The sequence below is a fragment of the Podarcis liolepis genome (assembly GCF_965112155.1).
Source record: "Podarcis liolepis genome assembly, chromosome: 5".
Lineage (NCBI taxonomy): Eukaryota > Metazoa > Chordata > Lepidosauria > Squamata > Lacertidae > Podarcis > Podarcis liolepis.
The window spans coordinates 61,490,214-61,511,836 of NC_139556.1; the positions used below are offsets into that span (position 1 = coordinate 61,490,214).

Sequence of the window (21,623 nt, forward strand, 5' to 3'; positions counted from 1 at the left end):
GGTATACAGAAAGTTTCTGCTCAACACTTTAAAACAGCAGGGGAACCTAGGCTGGGCTTTCACAGCTGGCAGGAGATGAGATGAGTTCCCCAATCATTCCCCAAGGTCTCAATTGCCTTGTGCGCCTATTTCTTCACCTCCAAGTGTTTTGCAACGGGCAAATTCACTGTCCTGCAATCTGGGCAGCAAAAAAGGAAAGGGTCGGTTGCATGCTGTTCTAGACTTCTTAAGATCTGTGACGAAGGGGATGACATATTTTGCTGCAACTCCACATCTCTCCAGTATTTATAACATTTCTGTGTAGCAGTGGGAGTAATGCTACAGCCAGACTACCCAAACCCAGACTCTGTGATTCACATATGGAACCCGTTGGACACGTGGCCTTTCCACTTCACTTCAATGGAAGGGAGAAATCCATATGTACAAATGGGTTCATATTCAGAGCCACTTCCTCTAAAAAAGAAAACGGGGCATCCTTTGCAAGTGATTTCCTATAATGCACAGTAAAGGACCCACGTCAGATTTCTGGGTAGTGGGCTTCTTTGGGAGGATGGGCAGGAGCAAGTCATGTTCATTTCCATGGTGTAGATGCAGGTCCTCTTAACATCTAGTAAATTTGCCATTGAACACGGAGAATTCACAACTCAGCATCCACCAAACAGAGAGGTTATCTAACCTACATAGCTTGCCCTTGTCTGGCTGCCCATCCACCTGAACATGACTGGTCCAACTATCTGATGATGGTGTACAAATTCATACCCAAACCTTTCGTCAAAGCAAGTGAATATTCAGGTTCTCTCTGCAAACTTCAGCAGCCTTTATTGGTCAACTTGACAGATGGCAGCAGAGGAAGCAGAGCAGGGGAAAGACAAAGTCTGCTCTGGACCACTTCTCCAGGAATAACTCCAGCAATTCCTGCTGCAGCCAGAGCTGAAGAAGTCGTGTTGCAGAACTTTTTGGCACGGACTGTCTAGCCATTCTGTGCCTCCTTCCGCTGCAACTCTAGTGTTGAAATTCACTGAGCTGACGGAAGCACATTTTGTAGAAACGTCATTTCAGTTATTATCTGTCTAGCACACCAAGGCCCCTTCGGCTGGTTTACAGCCTCCCTGATCACTTGAACTGTTGCTGCCACAAATCAGGGAGCTCCAAAACAGACCACTCAAAGGGAACAGACTCAAATAACTGGTGTTATTAGTGGCATTTGTATGCCACCCCATAACACAGGAGTAGGAAATTAGGCCAGCTGATCAGCCTCAAGGAGTCCTCTAATCGACGGTCTGGTTGGTCCAAGTCCAGTTTAAAAATAAGGCACTCTAAGAAGGGGAAGTGAGCAGGGGCCCTGAACCTGTAGCTAGCATCTAAACAGCAGCCAGAGCAGATACACAGGTTACCTGGCCAGAGTCTTCCCACCTGTATTTCTGTTTAAATGATAGTAATTGTTTTTCAGTTTGCATCTATATGTATAACTTGACATTTGCAAATTTTATGCCAACTTGTGTCCTCTTTTGGGGGGGAGGGTGTATGTGAAAGTGGACACCCTCCTGGGAAGGCTGTTGCCTAACTGGGCAAGGAAACACCAAGTTTGTCCATTAAAAGAAAATGACATTTGAAAGAGAGAGAAAACCTTGACCAATGGTAGCCAGTGAGCTTGTCCTTTTCTTTCAAACCCCAAATGTAACTTCTTCTGCAAATCTAGTGCCCCCTCCAACTACTTGGAAGTCACTGTCTTAATTTTGGGTGGCCCCATTTTACTTGACAGGCACTCAACCACCACAGTTCACTCTTAAGAAGGGAGAAGAGGCCCGTACAAAAAATATTGCAGTGCATCTTCTTTCCGTATGCTATAAGTCACAAACAGCTAAAGCAAGTCACTCTCTCCCATTTTCTGTTTGGTTTTTTTATATGACACTCTGCGAACCGCAAATCTTAGGGACCAGTGAACACACTCAGCCTTCACTTTCTTTTAAGAGGCAGTGAATTGCCCTCTTTTGATATTTTATTTTTAGATTTATTTATTTGCACTTCTGCGAAGCTCAGGATTCCCCTTTGCCTGCTGAGACACCCTCAGTGGCTCTTTTGATGTCCGTTTCTTTCAACAAGGGGGCACTGAATTTGTTATTGGAGGGAGTCCTTATTACGAAGATTCTTGACATGCCTTATGCAGGAAACACAGCTTAGGTTTGCAATTTGCCTTTCTAAGGGGACAAAAATAATACCTCTGTCAGCATAGAGGCTCCAACAGGATTTTGCATGGCCCCTTTTCTCAGTGAGATGAGAAAACGGAAAAATGTGTCAAAGAGGAAAGGGTGAAATTGAGGAGGGATCCATTCTAAGAAACATGCGCATGGCTGGCAAAGGCAGGGCTCACCTCCAGAGGCAGAATGGTAAGGGGTGATCCCGGAGTGTCCCGGGGATAGGGGATCTCCAGCACTGAATTGATCTCGCTGCTTGCTATCGACCGGCTGATCACCCGGCCATCTGGCCACGTCACCTCCAGGCTGCTAGGCTCATCCTGTCCTACAGGGAAGAAAAGCAAGGAAGGGTTGAGCCCAGGAGAGATAAACAAAAAAACCCTGAAGCCCACCCAGGGACCTGAATTGCTCTGGAGAACCATCTTCCTCTCATGCGGTGGTCTGTGCTTTCCTTTCCCTCTCCCCCCTTTCAGCCATTTCTTCCTGCAGAGATGAAAGAACTTGGGATGTGATGAGGGTCATGTCCTCCCATCAAGCACTCTGAGCCAACACTAGCATGGCTCTTGGGCACAAGGCCAGCTGTGAGCAGGGATGTGGGGCATTGTGGGGCACGGGCCCTCTGACTTCCCGTGCCACTTGGCTTCTCAACTCACAGCGTGGTCTAACCCGGCCAGGCCCCACTAAGCTGGGCCACCTCGGGGCTGTGGAAGAGTAATGAGGTGTGGAGACATGCCGTCCCCTCTGCAGGAACAGCTGGAGGGGGCAGGCAGGGGCCTCGCTGCAACACACGTCCGCTCTGCTTTTTAGGACGGCAAGCTCCTGCCACTTGCTTTTTAAATGAGGACAGGAAGCAGACTTTCCAAATGTTTTGAAAGAAGAGGGCTGCACACCGGGGATAGGTAGGTTTCACCAAATCTACACTGTTTTTCAGCAACATTAGCAGACTCGGGAGAAGTCAAAGATGGGGTATTATGCCTAGAGGCAGAGGTTTCAGACTGAAGGGAGTTTTGTAGAGGAAGGACAGAAACAAATGTCCGCATAGCTTGCAATGTGTTCTGGTAACGCAGGGCCGGTATTATCAGGGATGAGCGGCAGATGGGATACAGGAAGCTCAGAAGCATCATTGGGATGGCCGTGAAGATGGACAGGACGAGAAGAGACCTGGGAGGGCACACACCCCACTCAGGCTCCAAGCCCTGCTTCCAACTCCTCCACACTCACCCAAGCCGAAATGGGCAACGGGCTCCATCTCGCACAAGTACCCAGACCCTCCGTCAATGATACGCAGATGGGCACCACTCTGACGTGTGAAGAGCACCACCTTGGCACCGCGAGCAAATGCCCCAAAGCGCGTACGTGGGATCACTCGCAGCCAGTTGTTGCCAGCGCCCTGTGGAGATGGACAGACAGACTCAGCCAAGGAATGAGCAGGCACGAAAGGGAGGAAGGAGTGGACCATGCCTGCTCAGATGTGGGCTGGGATCTGAGCGCATGGTGAGGAGCACCTCTCAGCACCCACCTCGTTGACCTTGAAGACTGAAAGCGGCTGGGCCATGGACTCTCCATGTGACAGGATCAGGTCCAGCCTCCCATCGCCATCAAAATCCACCACTGCCCCCCCTGGAATGACACAACGTCCATAAGCAAAGGTCTTGTTTAGCACCCATAGGACCATATTCACCTTCCATTTGCTTTGTAAATGGCGACATCATTTCTGCGAATGTTACTCAAGATTCCAGCGTCTTGGTGGTGGGTGGGAATTCCACACAGCCAACCCCTGGATCTTAATTTAATTGTCGTGAAGTAAGAGTCTGGCCTGGCTTGGTTTCACCCTTTAGTGGGGTAGGAGTCATCTTGCATCTTCTTGATGGAGGCACACTTTAATTATTTTTATGGGTTATGATATGGTATAAATTCTTACTGTTTGGTAAGTTGTTTTGTATTTTAATATTTTGAAGGTCACTTAGGGATGTTTTGCAAAAAGTGCTGAAAATAATAATAATAATAATAATAATAATAATAATAATAATAATAATAATACTTTGCTTTCATGCTTTGCTCTAAGAGTTGGCCGAGCATGTGCATGAGCATGAGTTGGGGCAAGAGGATATTTTGTCTCTCTCCCCTCCACCCACCAAATCATAAAGTTCTGATCTTTTCATGGGGCACCAAAGCCCCCAGCTCTGCCAATCCTCTCCTGTCTCTTTTGAGTGCCTGCTGTCTCTGCAGTGAGGAGATGCTCCCTGCATCCATCCCCCTGCTGATTATCCCTTCTTCAGATGTTGATGTAAGTTTTTTGGGACACGAGAAGTGTGTGACTTTTAAAGGAACTGCTAACGGTGAAGCCAAAAGCCGGCCAATCAGACCTCTGGATTCTTCCTGGCAGAAGAGGCAAGGAGGGTTCACCACTAGGGGAAATAGGTTGAGTGGCGGTATGAGAGAGAATCTTCACTGTGGTGACACCGCAACTTTGGAACACCTTTTCTCAACAGTTGCACCTGGCACCAACTCTGCTGTCATTCCAGCACCAAGCTAAAGCCCACCTGTTTGTTTGCCTGCCAGTCACTTTGGTGATATGTATGTAATGGTTATGCTGGGCTTGAAGCAGATTATCTGTTCTTGCTGTTGCCTGCTATGCTGGTCTTAGATATTTATTCTGCTTTATTTTTGATTGTTTAGATGTCGTTGTTTTGTGCCTGGGTATTTATATGCAGGGGACGCGGGTGGCGCTGTGGGTTAAACCACAGAGCCTAGGGCTTGCAGATCAGAAGGCCGGCGGTTCGAATCCCCGTGACGGGGTGAGCTCCCGTTGCTTGGTCCCTGCTCCTGCCAACCTAGCAGTTCGAAAGCACGAAATGCAAGTAGATAAATAGGTACCGCTCCAGCGGGAAGGTAAATGGCATTTCTGTGTGCTGCTCTGGTTTTGCCAGAAGCGGCTTAGTCATGCTGGCCACATGACCTGGAAGCTGTATGCCGGCTCCCTTGGCCAATAAAGTGAGATGAGCGCTGCAACCCCAGAGTCGTCCGTGACTGGACCTAATGGTCAGGGGTCCCTTTACCTTATTTATATGCAGGGTGGAGTATAAATACAAATTTTGGAACAAGCACCCACCCCAGGCCGTCTGGTGGTTAGAGTAAGCCCTCTGTTCACTAAGCCCACTCCTTCTAAGCGAAGCCACCTGATCATTTTCCTCAAGAGACATTGTGGAGACCCACCTGTGCCACGCCCCTCGGGTTCCACGGCATCACCAGGGTTCAGTTCCTCGATGGCTGGGTCAGCATGCTCTCGGCGGACCACCCTGTGGCAGAAGGGGAGTGTGCCAGTGCAGAGAAGATGCACTTCCCTCCCACAAAAGGGCCCGTCATGGGAGTCAAGCCTACTACCACTACTCCTGAGTGGGCACCACCCTTTGCTCACACACTCTCTTGCCAAATCCTTATCTTCCCAGAAAGGGGCCCTGCCCACTCGCATAGCAACAGGTTTCCGCACGGACTGCCCAGATTTGCCACATGCTGCTGCTATCACTTTATTAGCCTGAGAAATGTAAGCGGCTCTGTTTAACGAGCCATTGATTGCCTACAATTAATGGGAACCGTGCATAAGTGCTAATTAGTGAAAGGCAGAACCTCCAGGGATGTGGTCTAGGCGGAACAGAACTGCTGCATTAGTAGCGGTGTAGGAAGGAGCTCAGTCACAGCTCTGTCAGCTGACCGGAGGGAGGGCAGAGCAGGATAGGACACGCCCTCCTGTGGGTCACAGCAGTGGGGGAACTAAAAGGCGCTAGATTCTGGATGCAGAATCCAGCCCTCCCCCCTCCCTCGCCCCATATTCTCAAGTTCTGCATGCAGGACTTCCTAAGGATGCAGCGGGTTCACCACAGACTCTGGTGCGGGGGTCGCCCTCCCTGCAGTGCCCGGGAGCCTGGTAAGATGGGGAGCCCACTGCCCCAGCCTCTGGTGGCCACGTGGCTCTCACCCACCGGAAGAGGCGGTTGGCGGATGAGCCGCGATAGGCGATGTTGTTGAAGAAGACCTCCAACTCCTGGTCATTGTCAAAGTCAGCAGCGATGACGGTGCGGACGGGTGATGGCATGGACAGTTTGGGCGTGGCAATGTCCTGGGGGAAGGACGGGGGTTAGTGGGGCAGGGCTTGGGCTGGAGCAGGGCCAAGGGGAGGGGTCAGGAGGCATTGTGGCTGGAAGGGCCAGAATACAGGGGAGCCATGGAGTGGGGAGGGGAGGAGAGCTGGAGGAGCTGGGCGCAGCGCAGAGACTGCAGTCTCCTGCAAGGCAGCAGCTGGGGAAGGAACCAAGGAGAGGAAAAGGCTGCCTGGTCGACATGGCAGGAATAAGCAACGGTGCGGAGCCGCGGGTCTAAAAGATGAGGCAACCCTTTAAAAACAAGGAACATCTGGCGGCCCAGCTGGGGGCAAAGGCAGCAGTCTCCTTGGTGATCTGCAGTTCTGCTCTGGCTTTCCAGAATGCGGGGGGGGGGGGGGGAATAAAGCACAGAGGAAGCGCCGAGTGGCGGTGGCAGTGGAGATCCCTGCCTGCTCCAGTCCAGCCTTCGCACATTGAGCAGGAAGGTCTGAAGGGGAAGGGTTCACATATTCAGCTGAGCGCACTTGGAAGTGTGCCCGCAACTGGGAACTCTCAATTGCACAACGTTCCTGATCCTAAGCGCATCCAGCTGAACACACAAAGAATCCTCCTCCAGAACTTCAGGAGTCAATGCACGAAAGCTGGCAAGTGTTTGTGGAGCTGGGGGGGAGGGGGAGCTAGGAGTGTGGCTGGCCCACATGGCCTTGCACAAAAACACCCCCCTCACACACACATACACTGTATCTTTCCCCAACACCAAGCGTTCACTGAATGCCTGAGTAAGGCTTCTCTGTTCCACTCTTTCTTAGGCACTTCAAGGACTGGACTCTCCCTCCCTGATCCCACCACTTCCCTGCTCACAGCCCAGGCCTTTCACCATTTGGGGACCTCCCTCTTCCACGTGACACTTACTCGGAAGCGCCCACCTGCACTCATCTGCAGGTAGAGCCGGTGAGGTCCATTCCAGTTACCGTAGATCAGGTCCACTTTGCCGTCGCGGTTGAAGTCGGCCAGCGCCACGCCGCGACCATGCTGGTAGGGGTCATCCAGGCCTGTGGAAGGCAGCAGAGGAAGTCAGCAGGGCTGAGAGTGCCCTGAAGGCAAAAGGACGCTGTGGACTCAACTGAGCCTTCCCTTCTGCTGATGCCAGGCTCAGAGGTTGAGCAGCTCAGAGGTTATCAGGCAGCTCTTGCCCCAAGTGGCTCAAATTCAGCCTGTCAAGGGACAGCAGAGGATGGGACAGTGGGGGGCAGGCTACAGGGGGCAGAGGATGGCTGGTGGAGCAGGCAGTCCACAGGCAGGGGCCAGAGGACCTCTGCAGATTCCCATGGACACCTAACCCATCCTTCCCGCCTCTCCCCGCAGGTCCCCCTACTCCTATTCTCTTGCTGACAAGGAAGGAGTGTTTCTAAAGGGAATAGGTGTCATCAGCAGCACCACAGTGATGGATGCCACCCTGACACCTCGTTAAACTCCAGTGATCAGCCAGACGCTCAATTACTGGTGGTGGCTGAGCCCTCAGGCACTCATCATCACACACACACCAGCAGGCAAGGAGAGGGACAAGGAAATGGCAGGACCCCACCAGGATGAAAGAGGGCCAAGCAGCTGCTCTGGTGAGTTCTGCCCCACAGCTAATGGCTTCCGATGACACCCTCACCCTTGCCACTCACTCACCAGCAGAGGGCGCTACGTCTATGAAGGTACCGTCACCCTGGTTCTTGAAGAGGAAGTTGGCTCCGTTCTCGTTGTCGCAAAATATGTCGGAGGCTGCTTCACTCAGGATGGGCCCCACAGCCAAGCCCCGACCCCCTGGGAAGAGGAACAATGAAAACCAGAAGTTAGCGCAATATGGGCATTACAAGTGGGATAGGTTCCGGTCGAGATGTTTCAAAATCATCAAGCCATCCACTTCTTGGTTCGCTCTCCTGCTCCCTTACACCTCTTTTCACAATTATTGAACTTCACTTGAATGTTGGGGTTCAGTCTTCACCAGCGATGGTCACCACCACAATTATTACAAAAATAGTCAGTGGCAGTTCACTGCCATAGAGACTGAGAGCAAGACAAAAATGGCATATAGCTCAGCAACACTTCCCAATTGCCAGGACTGAAGGTGTCTGCCATCCACCCCTCCTAAGGCTCCTCCTCTCCCGGACATCTCCTAGGCAGCCTCAAACTGTGTCTGGGCACCTCTGGTCTCTGTTCTGTCCTCCTTATTATCCTGCGTGTTCTTGGGGAGTAGGGAGGGATGGGAGCTTATCGCAGCTGGGGAGGGAAACTCCCAGGATGCTTCAGTAGTCTCTTGACCACCCTCCTCTGCTTCAGCCTCAGAGTCTGAACTGCTGCCTGTCACAGGTTCCTCCTGCTCACTAAACCCTGTTGTCCCTTCAGTATCTAGCATCTCCTCCCAATTTCCCCCCTCTGATCTCACCTCAGTGTCCCACCACCAATGTCCTGGCTCTGATCCTTCCCTCTCTGGGATTTCCAATGGGGGGGGGGAGAGGTTTCCCAGCTGGTGTCTTCCACCACACTTCACCATCCAGCCAGGACCTAACACCTCCCTATACTGGAGGCTTGGGCTTAGTTGGCCAAACTTGGCTTTTGACTGCTATTTTAGTTTTCCTAATAGCTGGGATCTGTGTGATTTTCCAACAATAGAACATCTGAGGCATTGTGGGAAAACAAAATGGTGGACGGATGTGGCAGTTGCTAGAGGAGCTCTGTCACTCTTCGTAATGCCCAGCCACGTATAGGAATATAGGAAGCTACCTTATACTGGGCCAAACCACAGGCCTATCTGGCTCAGTATTTAGAGTCATAGAATCATAGAATGGTATAGTTGGAAGGGACCACAAGGGTCATCTAGTCAAACCCCCTGCAGTGCAGGAATCTTTTGCCCAACACTGGGTTCAAACCTACAACTCTGAGATTAAGAGTCTCATGCTCTACCAACTGAGTTCAGACAGGAAACTCTTTTCCCTTCCTGAAGATGCTGGGGGCTGAATCTAGAACTTTCTGCATTCAAAGCAGAAGCTCTACCATTGAGCTACAGCCTTTCCCCTTATGCTGGGCTAGCTCTTGGGAGACAACCCTCTGCCCTCATACCTGTGAACTTGTTGACTCCGGCATCTGCCGCCACATCATTCAGTGCCACAATGCCATTCTCCAGGTCGCTGGCAGCTGTGTCCATCTCGATGAGGGCATGGGGCCCAACTCTCATACTGGCATAGTTAGCTATGTAGATGGAGTAGCGACCAGAGCCCTGTAGGAAGGGACGTGGGGGCAGGTGAGAGGCCTGAGTCTTCCCTGGATTGGACCCCTCTCTTCCCAGCACGAGGATGGACGCAGAGGGTGCCACACCCAGGGCCCTGACAGGGATGAGTCTATAAAGGTAAAGCCAGTCGCAGGCACCTGAGCAGAAGCAGCGTAGTCCAGCCATGGGCTCCCAAACAGGGGGGTGCCATCCTTCACGCTCCCCTGTTTTGCCTCAGACATCTCTTCCAACCACTCCCTGTCCCCCCCCCCATTGTTTCCCTCATGGCACCCTGATTTAGCAATAATCGTTTGAAAATAAGCCACGCAAGGCAGAGGGAGAAGAAAGCGCAGGTGACAGGGGCATAAATCACCTAGACAGGCTGTGTTTATCAGCAGCACGGCACCCGCCTGGCATGGCAGTCCCTGATGGGAGTCCTGACAGTTGTGAGGGAGGCGGAGGGGGAGGCAGAGCTCGGCCTTGAGAAGTTGGGTGGAGAGCAGGCCCCTCTAAGCCCATGTCCTCCCCTCCTCCAAACAACTGCACTGGTGCATCTTCGGCTCCCAGCTGGCCCCACCCCCCATGGGCCTGACCCACAGCCCTGAAATCACAGCCTCAAGCCAACCCACCCCAACCTGTTCCACACACTCACCGTCCTGTCCACGCAGGCCACGGAGCGCCCAGCAAACCAGCTTGCCACACCCCGGTTCACCTCATCACTCAAGATGTCCTCCCAGCGCCCGTTCCGAAACTTGAACAGTTTGTCTGTATAGGTAGCTACACCTGGGAAGGAGAGATAAGGTATCAAGACGTTTCAGGGTCTCCTGGCCAGGTCTGAATCAGCTCTCCCTTTCTCTCCTTCTCTCCCAAGACAGGAAATCAGTCTGGGTTGTGCATGACTTTCTCTGGAGCCCTAACCATGTAATTATGCCACGGGCCCTCTCTAATTGATGCTCCAGACGATCTGTTTGTTCAGCATTCATCCTGATTTGCTTGCACAAATCTTGCCTGGTTAGACTATGCATTCATTCTGATTTGTTTATGGGGAGGTTATATGACAACGGGTCCCTTCAGACTGGTGCTTTTTGTGGGTATATTCTGCAAAATGTCACTGATGCAATAATTGTGCATTAGTGGAGGGTTTACACCACCCTCAAATCTACTACTTTATGAGTTGTTCTGTGATGCCCATGGAGCACATCATCACCATCGGAAGGGGAACTTATGCTTAGTGCAACAAAAACTGGATAAACACCCACTGACCCCGAACTTCTGTGATATGAAAAGTTGCAGGTTTTCAGCACTGAACTACAGAATACGCGCCTATTGCAAACAAAGCAGTATGTTTGTCCTGAAACCTTTTCAGGGATGAACAGGCTTGAAAGTGGGATCCTATAAAACTGTCCTGACACCATCATGAGCACAAATAATGATGAATATTCAAGAGAAGAGACATCTGGAAGGACCCAATGAACATCCTGATTTGCTTCTGGGGTGTTTACATGTCTTCCCATTAATCATTTCTTCATGCCACACTCTTTAGTGCATTTTGCTGTCACTTTCCAAACCATAAAAAGTCCCCTGCAAGTGGGTTTGTTGAGCTAGGGCAGCAGAGTGCTTTAATCCATTTGAATTACACAAATCTAAATTGAATTGCTCTTGCAAAATAATGACAGTCTGGAGACACCCTAAGCCTCCAGCAACTGCAGGTTTGGTGTGCAGAGACTTGCTGCAAGCCTGGCTCTGAACTGCAGCATTACACTTTGCAAGTGTGACACCCATAGATGCAGATCTTTGCAAGTGATGAATGCACCCCCGAATCATGATCTAGATTGAACCCTTGCGGCTGTCCCATTTGGATCGCATTCCCTCTGCCCATAGATGCCTCTTCCTGATCATCCGCCTTTTGGGGCTCCCCCTACTCTGCCGGCCTCGCCCAATGCCTAATTGCTCTCTGGTACTGCAGGGTTGCGATCAGGACTGCGCGACAATGAATGCAGCAACCCCAGCAAAGCTTAAGGGCTGGTAAGGGAGGCCCAAAAGAATAAACTCATTAAGGTAAAATGTGCCAGAGCAGCGCGGAGCCATGTTCATCATAAAGGGAAAGGGGAAAATCAATGGCAGGCACTGGCCGGGCCCTGATGCCAGGAGTAATGTGAATGGCTGATTTAGGGAGCCTTTGGCAGCTGCAAAGCAGTAATTAGGTGTGTCAGGAAGACTGATAAGTGGAGCCAAGAGCAGGTCGATGCTGCAGGTGAGGGGCCCAGCCCTACTCGGGAAGGATGCAATGGGGAAGCGGTCGCTTTTCTAGGCAGATTTCCGGAGACCCCAAGAAGTGCTTTGGACCAAAGGAAAAGCGGTGGTGGTGGTGGGTGGGCATTTATCTTTTCCAGATATATTCCGACTAGGAATGGCGTAGTTCCAGCATGGACCCAATAGAGCAGTGGTGGCCAAACTTGGCCCTCCAGCTGTTTTGGGACTACAACTCCCATCATCCCTGGCTAACAGGACCAGTGGTCAGGGATGATGGGAATTGTAGTCCCAAAACAGCTGGAGGGCCAAGTTTGGCCACCACTGCCATAGAGCAAGCCACAGGCTGCCAGATCTGATCAAGCAACATATTTCTAGGATTCGAACATGTGAAACCATCCAAGCAAAGCATCTGTTGACTTGGGTGCAATTCCTAAGTAGCCCCAAGGAAGGGGCTTGGGACAGAACCAACAGTGCGTATTTTGAGGCTGGTCACACCTAGGCATTGCAAAAGCATGCCAAACACCACCTCTGCTCCTAAAGCAGCAAAGGGTCTCTTAGCAGCAGTCTAGGAATTAGGGAACCACCTTCCCAGAGAAGAAAATATTAGACCCTCTACCATTAGGTTGCAGCATTGCCGGTGGGGGTGGGAAAGAATATGCTTTGGGGTTTCACTACTTTCTCCCTTGCGTAATCCCAATGCTGTCTCAAAGGATGTCTCCTTGCCCAGCGAGATACTTGCCTGTCCCTCAGAGATCCCAGGGCTCCTGGAGCTGCAGTCCCTGCTGGCAACTAGAGATGTGGCAAAGCCCTGAGTCAGCAGCCAAGTCTCTCCTCCCCCACTCCCCCCCCCCGCCACCCGCTGCTGCCAGAGAATCGACAAAATCACTCAGCTGGGAAATTAACTCCAGCCTTGAAACATCCCACCCTGGTGGCCAGTGAAGGTCAGGGAACTGGAGTCAGTGGCTCGGGGCTGGCAGGTGAAGAGCCCCAAAGCCAACGGTGTGAAGGAAGGGAGCCTGCACTGACAGGACATCAGCCAAGAAAGGAGAGTGACCACTGTCCATCACCACCACAGCCACATGCCCCTCTGTGGATCACTCCCATTCCCTTTTCAGTCTGCTGTTTGCAGGATAAATGCCAGGACCTGTTAATGATAGGATCGTTTGTGAAGAAAACATCATGTTTTCATCATCAGTGAGTGAATGTGGACTGATGGGTGGGTACCACGTGTTTAATGGGTGTTATGGGATGGGTGCATCACAGCAGAGATGAATGGAGATGGCTCATGGCAGACAATGGGTAGGTGCAAGAACTTAGTAAAAGATGAAAGACTGATCAAGGTGATTCTTGAGAGGCAGGTGGGTCTTGATGGATAGATATCAAGGACAAGAAAGTTCATAGGGCACAGGAGAAGCTGGATATGCTAATTGGGTTGCCAGCAGGCAAATGTCAGGAAGGAACAGATTTCGCACTCACCGGAGAAGGCGTTATTGGTGTTGAGGAAGTAGATCTCCTCCCGCCCGTCCCCATCAATGTCGCATGCTGTCACACCAATCGCATTGCCTTGGCGATCCCGCAGTGCATAATATGGGGAGCTACGTTCATCCACTGCAAGGTTCACCAGCCGGCCCCGTATCTTGTCATACTTCAGCACCAGGTTGGGACCATTGTACCTGAAGGAATGGAGAGCAGGAAATGTGATGTGGGAGGTGCTTCAAGGTAGCAGTGACCCTTCCCACCAGATCTCCCCAAGAAAATCAAAGTCCACCATTCTCATTTTGTGGGGTTACCGGGAGACGCAGCAAAGGGCACATCCCATCATTGCTATTCCTGGGGGAAAGGGAGGGGTGTGTCACAAAGAGAGTGGAGCTTGAAGCCAAACATGGAGGAGACTTCAGAATGTCTATATTCCACTTGTATTCTTCTCCTCCCTGCAGTTCAGGGCAGCAAACGAGGGGACTATCCCATTGAATCCCCACAACAAAAAGAACAGCAAGGCCAAGGTCATAACATGGGTTTCGTGGCTGGCTCCATTTCAGAGCACAGTATCTACTATTACTATAATCCTGCTGTAAAACCTGGCACTGTAGATGTTCCAAATCAGGTAGATAGCACTGCAAAAAGGTTTTTGAATTCTTACTTTACTGTAAATAAAAGAAAAGGGGGAAACCATCTGCACCCATGAACAATCCACCAACCCAGCAAATATATATATATGTGAATGAGCTATCATACCTAATTTAAACATATATTGCACATTCATATAATCCAGCCATATGCCCAAAAGGGTATCCAAGTGAGACAGATGATTGTTTGATACATGATGCTTTAGCTGACATTCCTGCACTGCAGGCAGTTGGACTGCATAACCCTGGGATCCCCTCCAGATGTACAATTCTACGGTTCTATGTTCAAATGTGCAAAGGGCAGTAAGATTTTCAGACCACCGTGCAGTAGATGGTGGGTGGTTATTCTTCTAACTGCAGGGTTAAGTTATAAGGATTTGGAGGTGGGCTTCTGGCTGTGGGGCTCCCATCTCTATGGAAGAAGAGTTCCTTTTTCTAATTCATTTCACTCAAACTGAAGGACTCTGTGATCCAGAAAGGCAGTACTGGGGCTCCCAGGAAATAAAAACCAGCTGGTAAAGCAATCCAGGGAGGTGCTTATTCGAAAGCGCTGAGATCTGATGCCCAGAAGATTCAGGTTGAAATTCCCCTTGTCAGTTTGGGGATCAACACAACCCACTTGGAGCTTGAATGCCAAACCGGCTTATGACATTGGGTTAGTCTGGAAACCCCTGGCAGGCAACAGCTGACACTTCTAGTACAGGGATGGCACCTGCCCGTCTTCAGGACAGCTACGGCCCAGTGGCACCCTCCCACGCCAAACGTCTAGTTAATCAGCTTCTCAGAACCCTGATAGTCAGATCCAGCATGAGACCCAGATTCTTTTAGACATCCATCCATGCTAACATCACACAATGCGAAGTTGCAGAAACGCCTGAGCAGTTTCATCTGGCAGCTAATGATGTGTGACTCTAATGTGGTTAGCATGGAGTTTGCGAAGGCTGAAAATGCACAGTCTAGAGAGAGAAAATTAATACAGCAGAGGAGAAGGAGGTCAGGTAGGGAGGGAGAAACCTTGAGGCCAATGTTACAAAGCTCTGGAGAAAATAACGCTCACCAGCACCCAAGGGGAATCAGGATTGGGGCCTGATAGTGAAGCGCAATCGATAAAAAGAGCCATAGCTGCATCGGAGGCTGAATCCTGAGCATCAGAGGTGCATCAGAGGTGAACATATCAATATATTGGCCAGATTCACCTGAAAGTGCTAGTGCCTGTGAGACTTGGGAGAAGAAAAAACTGGCTTTGGGAAATCTACCACACCATCACTGAAGCCATCTCAGAAGCAATGAGTTCCTATAAATGTTCACACTGTCCATTTCTTCATTCTCAAACAGAACATGGATTCAGATGCTTCCCAATGATTTCAACCAGTACATGATAGCCAGATGATCTGAAGCTTTTCTCATATGACTGGCTACAATATTCCCCCTCCTCCCCATCTGTAATCATGAATAGGAAGGAGGCTTTCGTATGATGAATGCCATGTGAAAGGGTTAACAGCTGCTCTGAGTTCTTCCAGAGTCTTATTTCTATGTGACATTTTTGTGGTTGGCATAGCCTTTGCCTGATTGGACATGCACCCTACTGAAAAGCACAGTGCTGCCTAGGCTGTGGTGAAGGTCTTTCCGGAAAGGTGGCAGTCTGTGATCCAGAGCGCTCTAGATCTGAGCAGCTAAGAAACTTTATTGGATAAGACAGTTCCGCCCCTCTCTCAAGGAGCCAGACACGCATAAGGAACAAGTGCAAAAGCAAATTAGAAGTAGCTAGGCATGAGAAAGGAACTCGGCCTGCAGATGATTTTGCATAGTTCTAACTCTAGTCTCTCTTGTTAAGGAAGCACAACACCACTTCTCCTCGATAAAGGCTTTCCCAAGAGAGCTGAGAAAAGTATTTTGCCGCTTAACCAGGTGAACTTGCCAACTCCAGTGCTAAAGGCTTTAAGAGATCCAGGATGGCGAAGCAGAATAAATGCTCTCCCACCTTGTTCCCAAAGCCAGGCAAGTTGGAGCAGAGGGCTGGGCACTGTTACTACAAACCGTTTCATTGCTCTAGGGCCCATAAAACTCATTTGGACATCGGAAAATTAAAGGGAGTACATGAAGCTTAAAATGTAGCTTTTTGATATGTATGAACATGCTCAAAGTCTCCCGGATCTTGTAATAATCTCAGCTAAGTTACTTGTACCAGATAGGTGCCTGAATTTTGAGAGGATCTCCTTAGGACGCATGCAGGAGGAGTTGCAAAGACGTTCTGTTGCCTTTCCCTTTCCAGTTTTTAAAAAGTTGTCTAGTGCCTCTTGAACAGATGAGTGAGCACCAGTTCCCAGCTTAGGGCTTTCTGCCTGGGCTGACTCAGCAAGCGCTATACCCTGGCCTCGGATAAACAAGTTACACAAGCAGCAGTCATTGGGTTATGAAATGTCCCGTCTCTGTTTATGGTTATGGCCTGGCACGGGAGGGAAGCAGATAATTGCCTCCCCCCCCTCCACATCTCCCTGGGATGGTTGCAGCCAAGCTCCCTGGGAGGGTTTTAATTCCCCCCCCCCTTCCCATCTGGCCCAACCACTCCTCATTCTTAGGCCAGGAAAATATGGAGCACCGCCCTTGTCAAGACTACAGAACACAGATGGGATGGGTCATCCAAACAGACTCCTTAGCAATGGGAGTAGAGGCACAATCCCATTTCAGACCACAGTGAGCACTTACTCTGGGACTGGCAGTAAACCCTTGAGCTAGCACGTGTCAGTGATTCAAAGAGAAGTCAACAGCAGCAAACCTGCTTGTGCCCAGACTTGTCTTCAGGTGAGACATTCAGCTCCTTAGCACACCCCCTCCCACTGCTAACATTTTGCATCCAGGCACAACAGCAGCATCTGTGCTATGAAGACTCCAAGTATCAACAATGTGGCCATGGACCATGTGGAAGTGGTATCTGAATTGACATTGCTGAATATAGTCAGCTTGGAGGCAGACACTCCATTGGCAGAGGAAGGAAGATACCTGCAACAGAGATCGCCAGGTCAGCCTGGTCTCACTTCAGCAAGACTCAGCCAGTCTCTGGTATGAGCACATCTTGGACAGCAATAGCTTCTCTGGCGTGAGCTGGAGGAGATACTGGGCATGTGAGGGGGTGTTTGCTATAGGATGCTTCTTGGAGTTGCACCAGCACTAATGACAAAACCAGAAGATGAAAGGGGAAATGCTACCATCTGACGGGTGGAGAAATAATGGAATTCCTCCCCAGAGAACACTCAATGCGTTGTTGAAGCTCTTCTACATAGATCAGACCTGGATTTGGTGTTATTTGATTTCTATTAGCAAGCTGGAGAACCTACGTATTAATCTTGCAAGTGACACAAAACTAGCAAGGTCTGCGAACATTTTAGGCGATAGGAGTCAAATTAAAAATGAATTTGGCAAATCAAAATCCTAGCCACAGGTGAGCTGGGGGAAAAGAGGAAAATAGGAAGCATTTTGAAGGAAAAAACCCCAGCTGAACTTTAGAAAAACTTGGCTAGGTTGGCAGTAAATACTGCTGAGAAGTGTCTGGAGATATAGTGGATCATAAACTAAATGTGAGCTAGGAGTATGGCAAAAGCAGACAAAATGTTGTTTTGAGGTTGCCTTCTCAGAAGCAGTGTGTCTAAGAAGCAGAACCTACTTGCTCTGTTCAGCACTGCTCAAGCCACCGCTGAAGAAGTAGCGTCTCCTTTAATAAGAACATTGACAAATTGGTGACAGTTCAGGACAGAATGATGGAGATGCCAGGTTTGGAATGCAAGTCCATGAAGAAAGGTCAGTGGGACGACGGGACAAAAAGGATGGATGGATTCAGGTTAAGCACAAATACAGGTAAATGAGCAAGTTTGCTGAGCTGATGCAGACATTTCCCTTTAATAAAGCTTTAAGAAGTCAGATCAGATATAGACCCGCCAGAGATGCTGTAGATCAGGGATGGTGTTTCCACAGCCCCCCAGAAGTCATTGGACTCCCATCATCCCTGATCACCAGCCATGCTGGCTGGGACTGATGGAAGCTGGAGTTGAGCATTGTCTGGAGAGCACCATGTTGGCTATTCCTGCTGTAAAGAAATTGTGCAATCCCAGTAATCCATGATTTAGCAGAACTCACTGGAATCAGAGTTCCTTCAAATTGTTTGTGTCATGAGGACAGCAGTCTTCATAATTATATCCGTGTTAATATTAGTAGTAATGGTAGCAGCAGATCTCCACAGCCTAGATTTGTCTCATGAGGTGTGGGGTTTCTGTCTCACAGTGTTAAAAGTATTGTGGCTTGCAGTTCCTGACAGTCTAGAACATAGAATCATAGAAACGTAGAGTTGGAAGGGAACACAAGGAACATGTGCAGAGGTCTCCAAGGGACAGTCCAATCAGGGCAATCTGTGTATTGCCTGACACTTCCTTTGCTGAGGACTGCATCTTATTTGGCTGGCAGATTAAGGGGATCCTTGGGATACAGCTGAAATCCTGCTGCTATTGCAGTATGGTTCATGGGGGCGGGGCTGTCCTCTCAAGGATGCCCTCCTGGACCTGCACACATATATGGACACACAGTCTTTATTATGCTTGCATGGAAACCTCCCTTGATGTTTGCTCCCTCCAGATGCAAAACTGTTGGATCCCTATCAGGACAATGTGGAATGGGCCGGATGGCTGGCTCTTCAAGCAGCTGGCCAAGCTTCAACTCTGCTCCTCATCCCCGCCAATTGGAACTAGGAAGATTGGGGATACGCACAGCTGAATGCCTTGCTCACTGCTGTGCACCTTTGCAAGCCAAGTATGCCAATAATGAGCTGGGGCACTTCCTCGCTCTGCAGCCAATTAACACAATGTCAATTGGTGCACACCGAGGCCTGTCAGCACAGCAAGAGAGAACCTGGAGAGGAAAGGCTTGCCCCTCCCTCCAAGAGAATGCCAGCAGCTGCTCAGTCCAGGTGAGATACCATGGCCAGAGTGCCTAGTCACAGCAAGGGAACCTTTGCTTTTCCTTAGGTACAAACCATTTTTTCACATTGCTTTTTCCTGCCGTCAGATACTCAACCCTAAAGACTAGGGAGAGGGTAAGGTAGTTTGGGTTCCAAGTCAAAAGTCCTAACCTGCTTGGGGCAAGGATACGTGAAGGATCGCCTTGTCTCACATATTTGGCACAGTCAAACACTATCTATGGTCAGTTTCTGAGGCTTCTCACTGGTACTCCCAGTGAATGAGGTTTGGTGGGTAGCAACCAGAGAGTGAGAAAGAGTCCTTTTAGTGGGGCATCTTTGTTTTGGAATGCCTTCCCTAAAACCTCTTGCCTCTGTTGTGGTCTTTTTGGTGCCAGATGAACTCCTTTTTGTGTTCCTAGGCTTCCCTGTCTTAAAAGTTCTATCTTAAATTTCTTAGCACTTTTAAGATCTTTTCCACTGTTGTTGTTCTCCACTGCTGGTTTTAAATCTGGATTTATTCTGCTGCTAGGTTTAGTCTGTTTTCAGTTTTATGCTTACCTGTTATTATATTTTCACATATTATTGTCTTGTTTTAGTGCAAACCAGCCAAGGGACTTTTGTTACTGGGCAGTACAGAAATACTGTAAGTAAACAAGTAAGTAAATTACAAGATGGCAGCCACATCATAAAGAATGTGGTGGAAACTCTGGCCTGATAATGCTGATGGGGCGAGGGTAACTTCTGCAGCCAGGAAGTGTGCTGCTATGCGGATGACCACACACTGGAAAAGAATGGCTATCCACTTGGAGGAAAGGAGCTAGCTAAGTGTGCATGAAGTCAGCTCATCTGCATAGACTGTGTCAAAGGCTGCTGACCTTAGAGCTGGGCAAGAGGACTTGGCGAAAAGAGAGAGGGCTTGCCTCGCCTTTGAGTGGATGACCAGGTCAAGGCACACACCACAGCAGTTCAGCATTAACACAGGTGATACAGGGTGTTGGGTATTAGGACAAATGGGATATAGCTTTTATTTTTGATGCTCAGCGAATATAGCACCAAACACACACATGAAGGAGGTATAAGAAGGAATGCAAAAAAAAAGAAGAGGGGCAGACTTTAGGGGTAGGAAAATGGAACGGAATGAGTGCCTGGAATCTTGAATTCCACATTGCAACATTTTGTTGCATGACTCACTTGTTTGTAATGTTAAAGAACGAGAGCCCAGGATCCTTCTGAATGGAAGGACGTGCATCTACTTTATATAACGATGCCTGGAAAACAAGTTGGGCCCTGTATCACAAAGTAAAGGAGCCAACCCCTCAGCTGAACTTGTTACTGCAAAAGAAATTGTGCTTCATTTTGTGTTCATGCAGCACAAAGAGAATGAAAGCATTCTGGCCTGGGGGAGCTTGGGATGGGGTGCTCTGTTCCACAGAGGCAAATCCAGAATGTGCTTGCATGGAGCAAGGTGGGGCAAGGAGGCAGGGGACATGGGTGGCCATAAAACACACAACGTGGCTTTGGACAGCTGAGCGCAGCAGCCCAAGAGAAAATTCTGGGACCCTAATATCCCCAAGCCTTTACAAGCCGTGTTATTACTTTATCTTGCTGCTGCATTAAGGACGGGCAGGACAGAGCAACACCTAAGGAGGAATTCAAGGGTTTCAGCGGGAGACAGAGGCTACGAAGAAATGAGATTTCTTTGGAAAGTGAACTCAGCCGAAGAGGTGAATACGATCCAGGAACCGCCAGACATAAAAGTTATCCGGCAGATATATGCTCCTTCCCCCAGCTCAGTGCAATTCAGAGAATGTTTTATGGGCCGGACAAGTTATACAAGTGGTGGGCAAGTATAAAGGGACAGCCCCCCTCTAATGCCCATCCACCAGGTCATGACTCCCGGGTGGCCAGCTGGCAAGGGGGGCTCTAAGGCAGCTGCAGGCAGAAACAGTTTGTCAGAGAAACGACTTGGGAAGACAGCTGCTAAAGGAAAGCTTTACTGCAGATGCACGTTCAGGCCTCCATCCGTACCTTTGCGCTATTATTACTTCAGGTTTATTTCAGGTACTACAGCTTGACCCCAGCATGTTGAACATCAGAATGAAAGAGCAGAAATATACACCTTTTTCATTCCTCTAGAACCTGCCCTCCAGCTCATGGACCAAACTTGGCCCATGCCAGGGGTTCAGATATTGCATGTGAGGTCGTTTCCGCCAAACCACACACACTTGCCCCACACTTGATGTCAATGTGACATCAGTGTGGGGCTGGTATAGACACAGTTGCCAATGCACAAATCAGAAGTCTTAAAAGTGGGTCCACAGTTGTGCATTGACAAGGGAAAACAGGCTTCAGCCAAAGCAAAAGGTGGCTAGAACCAAAATCTGCTGGATGATTGCATCAAGCAGGACTTGGCTCTACCACCCATCAGCTGAAGCCCACTGGACTGCATGTGCATGGTGCTTTGAAGTCCCGACTTTAGGACTTCAAAGCGCCCAATTACCTGGTGTCAAATTTGGCCAAAGGAGCCAAAAAGGTTTCTCACCCCTGCTCTAGAACAAAGGCAGGCTGCCTTGGGGAGGTTGAGGACACCAGACAACATCAAGCCTACACTTGCCTCCAGCCTAGAATCTCCAAAATAACCTTAAAGTACATGCAATCTCTCCCCACCCACACCCACTCCGCCTCAGAGAGACATGTCAAAGATGCATGTATACCTAGCCTAGACTTGGGAATGTGTATGTAAACCTG

At 49.6% G+C, this 21,623-nt stretch overlaps 1 protein-coding gene across 6 annotated transcripts in view; it reads right to left on the minus strand.

Moving 5' to 3' along the window:
- CRTAC1 (cartilage acidic protein 1) overlaps nucleotides 1-21,623 on the minus strand; it is a 37,100-nt gene that overhangs the window by 7,969 nt on the left and 7,508 nt on the right. For all 6 annotated transcript variants that reach the window (XM_083505790.1, XM_083505788.1, XM_083505791.1 and 3 more), the window contains exons 3-12: nucleotides 13,281-13,477; nucleotides 10,204-10,334; nucleotides 9,404-9,560; nucleotides 7,973-8,107; nucleotides 7,208-7,347; nucleotides 6,176-6,312; nucleotides 5,412-5,494; nucleotides 3,715-3,815; nucleotides 3,417-3,585; nucleotides 2,372-2,520 (exon numbers count right to left, since the gene is read on the minus strand). In XM_083505790.1, coding sequence (XP_083361916.1) covers nucleotides 2,372-2,520; nucleotides 3,417-3,585; nucleotides 3,715-3,815; nucleotides 5,412-5,494; nucleotides 6,176-6,312; nucleotides 7,208-7,347; nucleotides 7,973-8,107; nucleotides 9,404-9,560; nucleotides 10,204-10,334; nucleotides 13,281-13,477 — 1,399 coding nt within the window. The remainder of the gene's footprint in view (nucleotides 1-2,371; nucleotides 2,521-3,416; nucleotides 3,586-3,714; nucleotides 3,816-5,411; nucleotides 5,495-6,175; nucleotides 6,313-7,207; nucleotides 7,348-7,972; nucleotides 8,108-9,403; nucleotides 9,561-10,203; nucleotides 10,335-13,280; nucleotides 13,478-21,623) is intronic.